At 41.9% G+C, this 14,714-nt stretch overlaps 2 protein-coding genes across 2 annotated transcripts; one reads left to right on the top strand and one right to left on the bottom strand.

Annotated features, from left to right (window-relative positions):
- The first annotated feature begins 1,525 nt into the window (after positions 1-1,525).
- Positions 1,526-9,753, top strand: LOC109910075 (uncharacterized). Its single transcript, XM_020509234.2, has 6 exons — positions 1,526-1,777; positions 3,856-4,176; positions 4,871-5,125; positions 5,304-5,447; positions 6,839-6,946; positions 7,084-9,753. The coding sequence occupies exons 1-6, from the start codon at positions 1,729-1,731 to the stop codon at positions 7,299-7,301; spliced, it is 1,095 nt and encodes a 364-aa protein (XP_020364823.1). The 5' UTR covers positions 1,526-1,728; the 3' UTR covers positions 7,302-9,753.
- On the bottom strand, positions 9,173-14,088 carry LOC109910111 (homeobox protein CDX-1-like). Its single transcript, XM_020509262.2, has 3 exons — positions 13,555-14,088; positions 12,174-12,322; positions 9,173-11,260 (listed from the first exon to the last, which is right to left on the bottom strand). The coding sequence occupies exons 1-3, from the start codon at positions 13,964-13,966 to the stop codon at positions 11,051-11,053; spliced, it is 771 nt and encodes a 256-aa protein (XP_020364851.1). The 5' UTR covers positions 13,967-14,088; the 3' UTR covers positions 9,173-11,050.
- Positions 14,089-14,714: the final 626 nt, after the last annotated feature.

Here is a 14,714-nt window from a genome sequence, read left to right as displayed (position 1 = left end):
ATAGGCTGTAATTAGGTTTCACGTTCCATTTGTTGTTTTCGTATTTGTATAGTTATTTCATGTGTCACTTTTTTCATTAAAGATCATGAATAACCACCACGCTGCATTTCGGTCCGACTCTCTTTCGACAAACGAAGAACGCCGTTACAATCTGCTTTGCACTTTGTGGGACTCTCATTTGTTTTTCAACAGGACAATGACCCAACACACCTCCAGGCTGTGTAAAGGCTATTTGACCAAGGAGAGCGATGGAGTGCTGCATCAGATAACCTGGCCTCCACAGTCACCTGACCTCAACCCAAGTGAGATGGTTAGGGATGAGTTGGACAGCAGAGTGAAGGAAAGGCAGCCAACAAGTGCTCAGCATATGTGGGAACTCCTTCAAGACTGTTGGAAACGCATTCCAGGTGAAGCTGGTTGAGAGTGCCAAGAGTGTTTAACTTATTGATGCTACCCATCCCTTCAGCGGGATAATTGTCATCAGCAACCGCTGAATAGCATAGTGCCACAGTCAAATAATATTACTAAAAATATTCATGAAATCACAAGTGCAATATTGTAAAACACAGTTTAGCCTTTTGTTAATCCACCTGTCATCTCAGATTTTGAAATTATGCTTTACAGCGAAAGCAATCCAAGCGTTTGTGTAAGTTTATCGATCGCATGACAAAACATTAAGTACACTCAGCATCAGGTAGCTTGGTCACGAAAATCAGAAAAGCAATCAAATTAATCGTTTACCTTTTATGATCTTCGGACGTTTTCACTCACGAGACTCCCAGTTACACACTAAATATTCCTTTTGTTCCATAAATATTCTTTTTATATCCAAAATACCTCAGTTTGTTTGGCGCGTTATGTTTAGAAATCCACAGGAAAGAGCGGTCATGACAACACAGACGAAAATTCCAAATAATATCCGTAATGTCCACAGAAACATGTCAAACGTTTTTTATAATCAATCCTCAGGTTGTTTTTCAAATATATAATCGATAATATATCAACTACAATGGTCTTGTTCAGTAGGAGAGGGAAAGGAAATGGCTGTCCGAACTCTGTTGCGCGAGCAAAACTCATGCGACCACCTGACGCAATGTTATCTTTCTGGCTCATTTTTCAAAATAAAAGCCTGAAACTATGACACCTTGAGGAAGCGAAAGGAAAAGGAATCTGGTTGATATCCCTTTAAATGGAGCAATGGGAGGCTATGGAACATGGAGTTTTCAAAATAGAAATCACTAGCTTCAAGAGGTTAAAGCTGTCATCAAGGCAAAGGGTGGCTACTTTGAAGAATCTCAAATATAAAATATATTTAGTTTTGTTTAACACTTTTTTGGTTACTACATTATTCCATATTCATAGTTTTGATGTCTTCACTATTATTCCCACAACGTAGAAAATAGTAAAATAACAAAAAAAACTTGAATGAGTAGGTGTGTTCAAACTTTTGATTGGTACTGAAATTGTGAGGCAGGGCCACAAGGCTCTTCCTCTTTCCTCTAAGTAAGAACCTGTGACTAGAGTTAGGTTTCTTTTGTCACAAACTGAGTGAATTTTACTGAACGGCAGGGGCAGCTGGAGTATCTTTCCTACCACCTTTGCCAAGGTTTTGTTTATGCCGTAAAACACTGACGGGTTATGAAAATTCCCCACTGGATGAAAAATAGATGACTTTGTTCAAGTACAGGAGGTTAATTTGTTAAGTTGAGCCCTGTGTTGTGAAGAGACATGGAGGCTGTGTTTGGACTGCTGGGGATCTTAGTAGGAGTGTCTCATGGTAAGATGTTTCTTTATGTGTCAGTGTCCCTCTTTTTATGCATAATATAAGCAGTATTGTATATTATATAAAGCAGTAAGAGCATCGCTTGATCACAGCTCTTTGTGATACAGTATACTGTAGGTTACTCAATCACTTTTGTCAAATTAATACCTCTCATAAACTGAGGTGCTGTTTCAGAATGTTGCCAATTAACCCATAAGAGTCCGGGGAGGGGGGGGGGGGGCTACTAAGCTATATTTTAAGAAGGTGAAACCAAGGATCATTTTGCTATTTGATTTTGAATAAGACCCCTTGAAATGATTAAGTTTGGCCTTATTGCTATTAAGTGTCACGACTTCCGCCGAAGTTGGCTCCCCTGCCTGTTCGGGCGGTGCTCGGGGGTCATCGGCGGCCTACTAGCCGCCACCGATCCCTTTTTTGTTTTCTGTTTGTTTTGTCTAATTAGTTGCACCTGTGTCTATTTGTGTGTGCTTGATGGGCTTCCTCATTTAAAGTGCGTATACCCGCCCTTGTTTTGTGCGGGATTATTCTTGTGTTACTTGTGTGTGTTATTAGGTGTGTTCGTGTTCTGGAGCTGGTACCCTGTGTTTTGGGTTGGTCCATATTTTTCCGCGCCCTGTGTTGTGGGCATTGCTTTTGGTGCCTTATGTCGTGGACATTTCCTTTATTTACCAAATCATGAGAGCAAACCACACACAAGTCAGAGTTATCATAAAGTCCATCTTTAATTATATGAGCTCCATCACAACCCTGTGACTCTCAGATCAATTCAGTGTCTATCAATGAATTCTCTGAGAGTCCTTACACATTGCAACTGAGATCCTTTATAGCAAAGACACACATAGCCAGACAGCATTGGCCATAAATTATCGTTCAGCTTTGTCTCCTAAACTATGTTATTTTCTCGCTCTCAGAACCATAAAACAAAACCTATCAACAGGCATATATCAAATGCACCCCTCCTTGACAAGATCACAGAGACACAGTGACTGGCACAGAGACATTGTGGAGCCAAGAGATACACGGTTGACCTCTCCCCTCTCTGCGGCACAAGTAACTTAGTCCTGACAGAGAACAGATGACTGCAAATGGCGAACAGTATTATACAAAAATAGACATTCTGATGAGAAGTAACTCACAAACATATAATGAAAATAAAACATCTTATCTATGTTACCCAACTAATTCTGATTATTCCCCAACACGTATTAAAGTGCACTTCTTCCTGTGGAACTCTCTGCTCTGCGCCTGATTCTTCCTCACACACCTAGTCCCTCGTGACAATTAGCCCATACAAATGCATTGAACAGTTAGTCCCATGAAAGAATCTAAAGGATATTTGTTCTGAAGTGTCTTTCCTATATCTGAGAGATATAAGAAATATCAGGAAACGTGTATATACACTACCATTCAAAAGTTTGGGATCACTTTGAAATGTCCTTGTTTTGAAAGAAAAGCACATTTTTTTGTCCATTAAAATAACATCAAATTGATCAGAAATACAGTGTAGACTTTGTTAATGTTGTAAATTACTATTGTCGCTGGAAACTGCTAATTTGTTTATGGAATATCTACATAGGCGTACAGAGGCCCATTATCAGCAACCATCGCTCCTGTGTTCCAGTGGCATGTTGTGTTAGCTACATTAATTGCATTAAAATGCATTAAGTTGGAAAGAAATTCCACAAATTAACTTTTACCAAGGCAAACCTGTTCATTGAAATGCAGGTGACTGACTACCTCATGAAGTTGGTTGAGATAATGCCAAGAGTGTGCATAGCAGTCATCAAGGCAAAGGGTGGTTACTTTAAAGAATCTAAAATGTTATTTCATCATTTTGATTTCTTCACTATTCTACAATGTAAAAAATAAAGAAAAATCCTGTAATGAGTAGGAGTCAACTTTTGACTGGTACTGTATACTGTATATGTATATACTGTATATAATTTTTTTTTGCACTGAACAGTCTCATATATATATACTTCCATATACTGTTGCGTGCTTGTATCATCATCTGTAAAATTAAACTCAAAACGGGGACAGTAATAGTCACTGACTTTCTTCTTGATTTTCAGGTATGGTGACCTCTTGTGATGCTAGACAGAACAGGTCATGTTATGCAGCTCTGGGAGGAACTGTCTATCTCCAGCTGGTGACTGATGCCAGAGCATATGAAATCACACTTATAAAAGACCATTCTATACGAATATTCCGAATGAAAGACAATGAGGTGATAATCCATGACTCCATTAAAGCTAGGTCACACTTCTTCATCAGCAATGGGACACTTATGATAAATAACACAGAAAGGACTGATTTAGCTCAATACGTAATTGTAACCTTTGATCAAAATGGAACATCATTGGGCACCAGAGGACTACAACTGTTAATTGAAGGTAAATGCCTCACTCTAACTCATGACTATATTATTTTATTATTTGATACATTAATTTCACTATTCACTTCCTAGATATTAATTTAGGACATTTCATCAACAAGTATGATGCATTGACTTATAAATCAAAGTAACTAAAAATGCATTTAATAATATGTAACTATTTAAAGTATGTAAATGTGTCCATAGAGCTGTAATTGTGATAAACTAGACAGCAACCAGTAACAACATTATAACCTCAACATAAATACCATTGTTGTCACGCCCTGACCTGAGATATCTCTGTTTTCTTTATATTTTTGGTTAGGTCAGGGTGTGACTAGGGTGGATACCCTAGTTTTTGTATTGTCTAGGGGTTTGTATTGTCTAGGTGTTTTGTATGTCTAGAGTTTTGTAGGTCTAGGTATTTCTATGTTTATGGTGGCCTGATATGGTTCCCAATCAGAGGCAGCTGTTTATCGTTGTCTCTGATTGGGGATCATATTTAGGTAGCCATTTCCCCTTTGGTGTTTGTGTGTTCTTGTTCTATGTTTAGTTGCCTGTCTGTACTATTCATATAGCTTCACGGTTCGTTTTGTTATTTTGGTTAGTTTGTTCAGTGTTCATTCTTAATATAATGAAGAATGTACGCATACAACGCTGCGCCTTGGTCCGATTCATACGATGAACGTGACAATTGTTCATCTTCCCCCTAGCCCCTGTGTCCCCTGCAAAGCTGTCCTCTGAGTGCCTGTCTAATGGAGAGGTGAGGGTGTCCTGCTCCTCTGAGGGGGACGGTCCCCAGTACAGCTGGACTTTGGATGGACAACCACTGAGAGACACTGAGGCCTCTCCTGGTGACAAGACAGACACCATCATGCTGAAGAAAGGCCAGTCTGGAGATCTCACCTGCACCGTCAAAAACAACATCAACAGTGTTACCACCAGCGAGAGAATCTCGCACTGTCCAGGTTATCTGCTGTTTAATTTATTTTGTTAAACAGACGTATTGTGAAACAAGATTAATGATAACAATTATGATAATGGTCGATCCTTATCAATGGAAATTGACCTGTTGAGAAACTGCACTGTCCGTTTGCCAGTGTTTAATTCAGATACACATTTGATTCCTGTATTTATTGCCTACAGCACTCATATATATTAACTGCACCAAACCCAACAAGACAAAGACAGCAGAATGGGTGATTGCAGCTGGTAATACCCTGTGTGCTAAGCCTACACCAGTGGCAACCACGACTGGGACTGAGGCCTCCACCAGTAGAACAACCACTGGTAAGGTACTTGACACCTTTGTGACCTCCAGACCCAGCAATTACATATGCCACCCAAAATGTCAGTGACAAAATCCCATCAGACCCTGTGGAATTTTAGTAAGTGATAATGCTCACCCTGATGTTTTATTGGTGTCATTATCATACAGTTTAGTGTCGTTTAAAAAAAATTCAAACCATTTTAAATAACAAGCACACATAACTTGAAAAAGCCGTACTTGCACTTGAGTAAAATCCTCGAGGATAACACACAATAAAGTCTGGGACTTATTTCCATGGTGGTCCTCTTGTCACGAATATCACCGAAGGTGGCTCCTCTTCCCGTTCGGGTGGCGCTCGTCGTCGCCGTTCTACTAGCTGCTACCGATCCCGTTTCCCCTTTTTGTTTTGTTGGGTCTAATTGGTTTCACCTGTTCCTTGTTTGGGGTTTTGGGTCGGTTATTTAAGTTCCGTTAGCCCGCCTGTGTTCGTGCGGGCTTGTTTGCTGTTTTTGGTCAAGGAGTGTTCCTGTCTTTTGGATTTTCCGCTGACAGCGTATGTACCTGTGTCGTACATTTTTGAGTGTTTTACGCCTGTGTTCGGCGTCACCCTCTTTGTGCGCTGTGATTGTACGGAAATAAAGTGTTTTTACGAATCCTCTGCTCTCTGCGCCTGACTCCACACCCATCACTCTTCGAGCCGTTACACCTCTTGTGACAAGATGGCCATGCAAGATCAAACACGGTTCAACACAGTACGGCAGCGAGATAATACAGCATAAAAACGAAAGGAGACCGTCTATCAGAACGTCTATCACGGCAGTTATATCGTAGGGGACATTCGTAATGGAACAGAAGACTTCAACCAATGCAGAGAGAGCTTCTCCAAGACATTTGCTAATGTTAGTAAGCTCTGTGCTAAGTATGCTCTCCAACAGTTTTACTTTAGTGAGACACCAGAAGTGTAGAGTCATCCGCATAAAGGAAAAGACTGAGAACAAGCCTCTTTCGTATCGTTTATATACAGTAAAAACAGTAGTTGTCCATGCAGGCTCCCCTGCAGAACACTACAACTTATTGGATTTGCCTGAAACAGTGAACCATTTAACCTCTTCCACTTGCTCCCTACTTTACAAGTAGGACTTTAACCAGCCTAGAGGGATACTGTTTAACTCCAGTGCCTCCAGTTTGGAGATTAGGAGACAATGGTTGACTGTATCAAAGGCCTTTTGACGGTCAAGAAGTATCATTCCACAAAGACAATTAAATCCTCCTGCACTTACAGGAAATGCTTTCTGCTGTAACAAAAGGGCTGAAATTAAAATCCTATATCTGTAGTAACATTGGTGGCTGGTTTTTACAATGGAACAACCTTCCACACCATATGTTGTTTTGCTTCCTCTCTTTTACCCAGTAATCATCTGGATGGTAGCAGGGTCTCTGGCAGCAGTGGTTATTGTCCTAGTGATGGTGGTGGCAGTTTACTGTGTCCAGAAGAAAAATAAACCTTCAAAGACGCCAGGTTAGAGGAAATTTATCAGTACCTCTTCATTTTCTCTTAAGTACTATAATTTACCGCGTTTACCAGTCTTGTCATTGAAATACTAGATGTAATGTCTCCCCACCTGTCCCTCTCGCTCTTGCTCTCTCTTCCTCTAGCTAATGATGACATCCAGGTTGTGGAATACGCTGATGTCAGGATACTGAAGAAGCAGATGAGACAGAAGGAGAGGGAGGCGTTGATCGAGGTGGAGTATGGACAGTTTAAAACATTACAGGGTCCCCGGCAGAAGGTAGACACACCTGAGGAGGAGGACTGTGTGTACGCCAGGGTACAGAAAGGCCATGAAGCAAGGTACTGTCTAGATTCAATATGATAGAATAGAAGGACACAGAGTTGAATCTGTCACAGCCATCTTCCTGGAAGGAATAAGAGGACCAAAGCACAGTGTGGTGAGCGTACATCTTCTTTTATTGATAAAAATGTTGCCAACAAAATAAAGGAATGACCGTGAAGCTTAACAGGGCTATAGTGCCACTAACAAAGATAACTTCCCACAATAACAAAAGGGAAAAAGTCTGCGTAAGTATGATTCTCAATCAGAGACAACTATAGACAGCTGTCCCTGATTGAGAACCATACCCGGCCAAAACATAGAAACACAAAACATAGAACATTGGGTGGGCATAGAATGCCCACCCAAATCACACCCTGACCGAACCAAAATAGAGACATAAAAAGGCTCTAAGGTCAGGGCGTGACAGAATCACTGAGAGTCTGAGATGAATCACTGGTTGCGTCCCAACGATCTCTCCTTTTCTTGTTCACTTCCCTTCTTGGATTTGGAAGGAAATTAATGGAATATGGAATCTCCCTGTTGCCCATGCCAACACCAATCCAATGCTTTTAAATGTGTGGGAAGTGGTGAACGAGCGCACATTTCAGGAAGAAAGAGATTATTGGGATGCACTCCCTGAGAGGCCCATGTTGAATCATGTTGTCTTAGTTACATTTACAGTAACAGCTGTGTTTTGTATGTTCACACTTTACAGTGGACACTGTCTGTTTCCAAGAAGTGGACACTGTCTGTTTCCAAGAAGTGGACACTGTCTGTTTCCAAGAAGTGGACACTGTCTGTTTCCAAGAAGTGGACACTGTCTGTTTCCAAGAAGTGGACACTGTCTGTTTCCAAGAAGTGGACACTGTCTGTTTCCAAGAAGTGGACACTGTCTGTTTCCAAGAAGTGGACACTGTCTGTTTCCAAGAAGTTGACACTGTCTGTTTCCAAGAAGTTGACACTGTCTGTTTCCAAGAAGTGGACACTGTCTGTTTCCAAGAAGTGGACACTGTCTGTTTCCAAGAAGTGGACACTGTCTGTTTCCAAGAAGTGGACACTGTCTGTTTCCAAGAAGTGGACACTGTCTGTTTCCAAGAAGTGGACACTGTCTGTTTCCAAGAAGTGGACACTGTCTGTTTCCAAGAAGTGGACACTGTCTGTTTCCAAGAAGTGGACACTGTCTGTTTCCAAGAAGTGGACACTGTCTGTTTCCAAGAAGTGGACACTGTCTGTTTCCAAGAAGTGGACACTGTCTGTTTCCAAGAAGTGGACACTGTCTGTTTCCAAGAAGTGGACACTGTCTGTTTCCAAGAAGTGGACACTGTCTGTTTCCAAGAAGTGGACACTGTCTGTTTCCAAGAAGTGGACACTGTCTGTTTCCAAGAAGTGGACACTGTCTGTTTCCAAGAAGTGGACACTGTCTGTTTCCAAGAAGTGGACACTGTCTGTTTCCAAGAAGTGGACACTGTCTGTTTCCAAGAAGTGGACACTGTCTGTTTCCAAGAAGTGGACACTGTCTGTTTCCAAGAAGTGGACACTGTCTGTTTCCAAGATGTGGACACTGTCTGTTTCCAAGATGTGGACACTGTCTGTTTCCAAGATGTGGACACTGTCTGTTTCCAAGAAGTGGACACTGTCTGTTTCCAAGAAGTGGACACTGTCTGTTTCCAAGAAGTGGACACTGTCTGTTTCCAAGAAGTGGACACTGTCTGTTTCCAAGAAGTGGACACTGTCTGTTTCCAAGAAGTGGATACATCACTTCTGTTTTTCTGTACCACATTTCTGTACCACATTTCTTTACCACATGTCCTTCTTTGGAAAAGTGTTTTACCAGTTTGGTCTTGTTTCAGTTGTGTGATATGTCACAAATTCCTACATGTGTTTGCTGCATGATAGAAGTAATACAATAGTGATTTCAAATAATGTTTTAATGAATTTTTATAATTGCATAACAGAAATTGAATTACCAATATCTTAAGTCAATACTTTAAAGCTTGCAGTCCATCTCCCTAGTTAACACATCTTGAGATATTGCTAAAAAATCAAATATACTCTTATTTGTCTGAGGAAAATCATCCTGGCCTACACACACATGCATACATTTCTGGTTATATCTAAGATAGTAGTTACATGATGATCTTTATACAGCACAGTACCTGTACACAAAATAAGATCATGTATAATTTTTAGAAATTGTTTTTTGAGCTAGTGCAATAATAAGCTAATGTTGTAAAATAGTTGTTTAGATACATGGTCATATCTTTTCACACCATCAATCCTTTTTTTTCTTCCCTTGAACCTTTCCACATCTCTGGTTTTGGAGGGTTAACATTGGTGATGCATTTCCGGTTTGAGTTGCATTATTTCCAGTTGAGAATCCCCTCATTGACTAAAAATAAAGCACATATGCTTTTGCCATAGGGTATCTCATTCTCACTCAATAAGTCAAGCTAAAAGAACAAATTGTGAAGAGGCTGTTGATAAATAAAGATAATGTTTCTAACAAAGTGTTGATAACAATGTAATATGCAGAGGAGTCACTTGTCGTGCTCATTGTTGATGCCACTGTGATTGGAAACTGCACTTTGATAATAAAATCCTGTTTTAAAAACAAGCAAAAGTTGTTCCTGTCTTCTCTAATAGTACAGCATAGAGGTCAGAGGTCCAAGGTTAAGAGCATTGGCCTACCAGTTATCCCATCTGAGGAGTAATAAACACAGTCTTTATGGCCAATCACAGTTGAATTCTCCACAACCCCAGGATCATTACCTCTCTATGGTTACTGATCTATAAGACAGGTGACACAGATGCCCAGGTATGCTGTTGTAATCATATAACTAACATATTCTTCTGACATCTTCTTGTCATGTCCCATATTAGACAATAAGCAGAGAGAAAGGGGTATGCAATTTCAAAATCAGCAGACTGCACAGATTAATGTGAAATTCATAAGAGTTAAGGCCAAATACTGTCATCTGTGGATGTAAGTGTCCATAAGTTTTACAGCAATGCAATGAGTTCCGTACCCATCATCATGTGACTTAGATAAGGTTTTTATCAGTTTGATAGTGCAATCATGAAACTTTTCATTTGCCTATGACATTAAAATAGCAAACTCATCACTTGTGGAGAGACTGTAAACGGCTAAAGCGTGTGGTTTCTCTCCTTTGTGATCATGGCTATCTTGGCACATACTACAGCACTTGTTTTCAGGTGTCCATTTTGGCAAAACGGGACAAACAACATCTATATGTAGCCTAGGTGTCAACGATACACTTGTAAAGTCATTTATAACACAAATGTTTGTACCAATAAGACGTTCCAAGACATTTATTTGTCTGGATGAATCATATGATTGAGAAACTGAAGGCCAGCGGTAGATCAACTATCAGGATGTGAAGAGAAATACCCCTGCTTACTTTGTATCTCAACATCTCTTCAATTGAATTTCCCTCCACAGTGCCTCAAAACGAATCAAACCTTTCAAGCAAAATCTTTTTTTTAAAACGAGATCAGATCAAAACATTTCCGTTTTTTTTTGTTACAAATTAATTTGCGTAAAGAAAATATAAACACAAAAGCAGTTGCAAATAAGGCACTTATGTATTTTATACATATTTGCATAGTGTAACCTGTTCTTCTTTCTCTATCTCTTTCTTCTTATCATAACACAGACCGTAGCATTCTACTACAGGTGTGCAAGACGCATGTAATAGTATTTTCATCATATCACTGAGGTCAATTACATCTTCTGTAGTGATTGTCATGGGAACAGTAGTTTAATATTGTTATCCTCTGTACTCCTCTTTGATAGTCATTGATATTGTCTCTGACAACAAGCTGGAGCTGGTTGCCATGGAGCCATTGCTGGGGTCAGCCAGGCAGGATGGGGAAAAGGTCAGGGTAGTTGTAGTCTTAGAGGTCTGCTGGGACAGCTGGATCTTCTTCTTGGTAATTTTCCTCTCCTTGGCTCTCCTGTTCTGGAACCAGATCTTTACCTGTGGTGATATCAGAGAATGATGAGACCTACATTGCTCTCTGAGACCCACCTGTGGCGCTCACCTGTCTCTCTGACCCACCCGTCACTTTCACCGACATGTCTGCTCTCTGCCATCTACCTGTCCCTCTGAGAGGCCCAGGGCCAGCTCTGCACTGGAACTCTTTCTACAGCTCTCCAACTGTCTCTGTAACACACACCTGTCTCTCTGACTCACCTGTCTCTCTGAGAGGCTGAGGCCCAGGGCCAGCTCTGCATTGGAACTCTTTCTACAGCTCTCCAACTGTCTCTGTAACACACACCTGTCTCTCTGACTCACCTGTCTCTCTGAGAGGCTGAGGCCCAGGGCCAGCTCTGCACTGGAACTCTTTCTACAGCTCTCCAACTGTCTCTGTAACACACACCTGTCTCTCTGACTCACCTGTCTCTCTGAGAGGCTGAGGCCCAGGGCCAGCTCTGCACTGGAACTCTTTCTACAGCTCTCCAACTATCTCTGTAACACACACCTGTCTCTCTGACTCACCTGTCTCTCTGAGAGGCTGAGGCCCAGGGCCAGCTCTGCACTGGAACTCTTTCTACAGCTCTCCAACTGTCTCTGTAACACACACCTGTCTCTCTGACTCACCTGTCTCTCTGAGAGGCTGAGGCCCAGGGCCAGCTCTGCACTGGAACTCTTTCTACAGCTCTCCAACTATCTCTGTAACACACACCTGTCTCTCTGACTCACCTGTCTCTCTGAGAGGCTGAGGCCCAGGGCCAGCTCTGCACTGGAACTCTTTCTACAGCTCTCCAACTGTCTCTGTAACACACACCTGTCTCTCTGACTCACCTGTCTCTCTGAGAGGCTGAGGCCCAGGGCCAGCTCTGCACTGGAACTCTTTCTACAGCTCGTCAACTGCCTCTGTAACACACACCTGTCTCTCTGAGAGGCTGAGGCCCAGGGCCAGCTCTGTCTTCCTCCTGATGGTGATGTACCGGCTGTACTGGAACTCCTTCTCTAGCTCTAGGCGCTGCTGGTCTGTGTACACCACCCTGTACTTGTCCTTGGTCCGCGTCTTCCCTCCTGGAACCAAACACAAGTATGACAATTTAACAAGTATAATAATAAATGTCTCTATCAACTATTAAAGGAATGGTCCAAGGATTTTGATGTCGATGTTCTAAATTGGTTAAATTGGTATGTCAGGTGATATGATAAATACAAAAGAGGGATTGGCATACGTAGATTCAAGTGTAAGCATTGTGAAGATATCTCCATGACTCAGGCTGCACAATGTATGAACAGTAGTGACACCGCAGACCGCTACATTTGCTGATGGAGATCTGTCTGGAGCCGTGTTAGAGTTGAGTCTCACACACAGGGTTGGTTGAAAGCTCTCTGGCGCCTGTGAAGCTCCATCTACCCTATTAGTCATGTTAATCCGAAGCACTGTGTAAGAGACTATGTAAGACATTACCGTGGTGGTTCTTATCACTGTGAGAGCTGTTTACATAGGAGTTTACATAGATAGCCATTCAGTCCCACTTGTGTGCGTGCGCACACACACAATTACTATACACACACACAACACCCATTCTCACACACACACACACAGCGCCAGGGACGGGTGAGTCAGGGAGATGGTATTGATCCACAGGAGAGGTCTTGGCGGCACGGTGCGACCGAACATTGATCGCAGTAGGACGAGGAGGGGAACACAAAGTGAGATAAGGCCAGGAGAGTTTCCAGTAGAGGAGGGTTGATCCTGTCCTGTCTGAGACACCCAGCCCAGTCCAAACCAAACACCTGGCTGTCAGCCTTATCTGCTTAACCTGTCACCCCCACAGTGGACAGAGAGGGTGGGGAACCACAGACTACAGAATCCCTCGCCTCGGATGTTAGCTTTTCACTCAAATATTTTAACCAGAGGAAAGGATAGGTGAAAAGGTTCTGTTTGATGAATGTGTGTGACGTTGTGCAATGGTTCAGGAACTTGTGTATATGAATATGTATTCTGTTTTCAGTGTGACAACAATGCTTGTTTTGTATCTTGTAAGCCTACACCCACTCAAAATGTTAAATCTGACGTCTGCCATTGAGCACTGACATTGGATCAACAAATCCATAACGTGTGCTATTTTTCTAATAGGTGTAATCCCCCCCCCCCTGCGAAGTTCATAAATCAAAAAACTGTTTCTGGCGTTCAACGATAAGTAGCCTACTGTACAAAATAAATACAAAAAATTGAGGAAATAAACTAAGCCAATTCATAGATATGAGACAGGCTCAAGGGAACTGGGATTTGGGGAGTTTACCTGTACTGGATGAATGTACATTGTGTCTGATCCAGTCGTATGAGTTTCTTCTCTCTGAGTCTGGAGAGTACTGCTCGGCAGGGGAGTTGAGTGATGGAAGAGTACCCGGCCCCGTAGGCAGGATGGATGTCAGATCCGGGGAACTGAAATGTATCTGTTCTGTACCTGGGCTCAAACTGTGGAAGTCCACGCTCTGGCCATACGGTGACCACTCCTCCCGCGGACCTGCTAAGTAAGCAGGATTCCACACACCTGTCGTCTGGGCATGTGGGTCACTGATGCCTGTGACGTGATGATAACTGGTGAAATCCGTATATTGCATGAAGTTCTGACTATTCAGAGGTTGAGTCGGGTGTCCCACAGAATTTGAGTACATTCCGGTGTACATTCCGGTGTTTTTACTCACGTACATCTCAATGAATTAACTCCTCTGCGCATAGTAATCCACAAAATGGTATCACCAATTCTCTAGAAATTCCTAGCAATCTATCTACGTGACTCGACCTCCTGTAACCTACGCACCTGTTGAGTATCTACACCTCACCACACCTTTATATAGTGTTGTTTCCTGGACAAGTTGACAGTTCGAAGGTATCTCCATGACGTCAACTTTACAACCTGGAGGGACTACCTCGTTAGCTCTGCCCCTCACATCAAGATTATATGGGGTATTTTTCAGACAATGTGTTAATGAAAAAGTTAGGATCAGCTGAGGCCATTGAGGTGAGGATATTATGGTTAGTTCATGTACAAAATGATTCCTTCAATCAAAGTCATTCACTGTGTTTATGTCTGTATGAGGTGGGGTTGGGGGATATATTCCCGCCTTAAAGGCTGATACACTGAGTGACTTTACAGTGATCCTAGTGGGGCATCAGATTACCAGACATGTCATGCAGGCCAACAACCTGAAATGAGGGACAACGACATGCTGGGTTAAAGTACATTTAATGTGTGTGATCTGCTGTCCTCTACTGTTTGTGAAAAGTAATGAAGTTTCTTGGATTTGAAGTAGGCTGCCATCTCAAAACTACTTTTACTTTCACCTGAGGCAATTAACACTGTATAGACCCTTCTATTTACTTTATGAATAAAAATGTCACATTGTTGATAATCTACAGTGACAGCCTACTCAGCTGGTGCAAAGACACCATCCATTT

Source organism: Oncorhynchus kisutch, linkage group LG19, assembly GCF_002021735.2.
Source record: "Oncorhynchus kisutch isolate 150728-3 linkage group LG19, Okis_V2, whole genome shotgun sequence".
Lineage (NCBI taxonomy): Eukaryota > Metazoa > Chordata > Actinopteri > Salmoniformes > Salmonidae > Oncorhynchus > Oncorhynchus kisutch.
Note: the sequence above shows the minus strand (reverse complement) of the source record. Positions and strands in the feature narration are given on the sequence as shown.

Bases quoted from the DNA above. Each gene is read 5' to 3' on its own strand.
- LOC109910075 (XM_020509234.2), top strand. From the start codon at position 1,729: ATGGAGGCTGTGTTTGGACTGCTGGGGATCTTAGTAGGAGTGTCTCAT. The intron at 1,778-3,855 runs GTAAGATGTTTC...CTTGATTTTCAG, and splicing joins CTTAGTAGGAGTGTCTCATG to GTATGGTGACCTCTTGTGAT. The intron at 6,947-7,083 runs GTTAGAGGAAAT...CTCTTCCTCTAG, and splicing joins TAAACCTTCAAAGACGCCAG to CTAATGATGACATCCAGGTT.
- LOC109910111 (XM_020509262.2), bottom strand. From the start codon at position 13,966: ATGTACGTGAGTAAAAACACCGGAATGTACACCGGAATGTACTCAAAT. The intron at 12,323-13,554 runs GTAAACTCCCCA...GTTTGGTTCCAG, and splicing joins TGTACATTCATCCAGTACAG to GAGGGAAGACGCGGACCAAG. The intron at 11,261-12,173 runs GTGTGTGTTACA...ATATCACCACAG, and splicing joins TCAGCCTCTCAGAGAGACAG to GTAAAGATCTGGTTCCAGAA.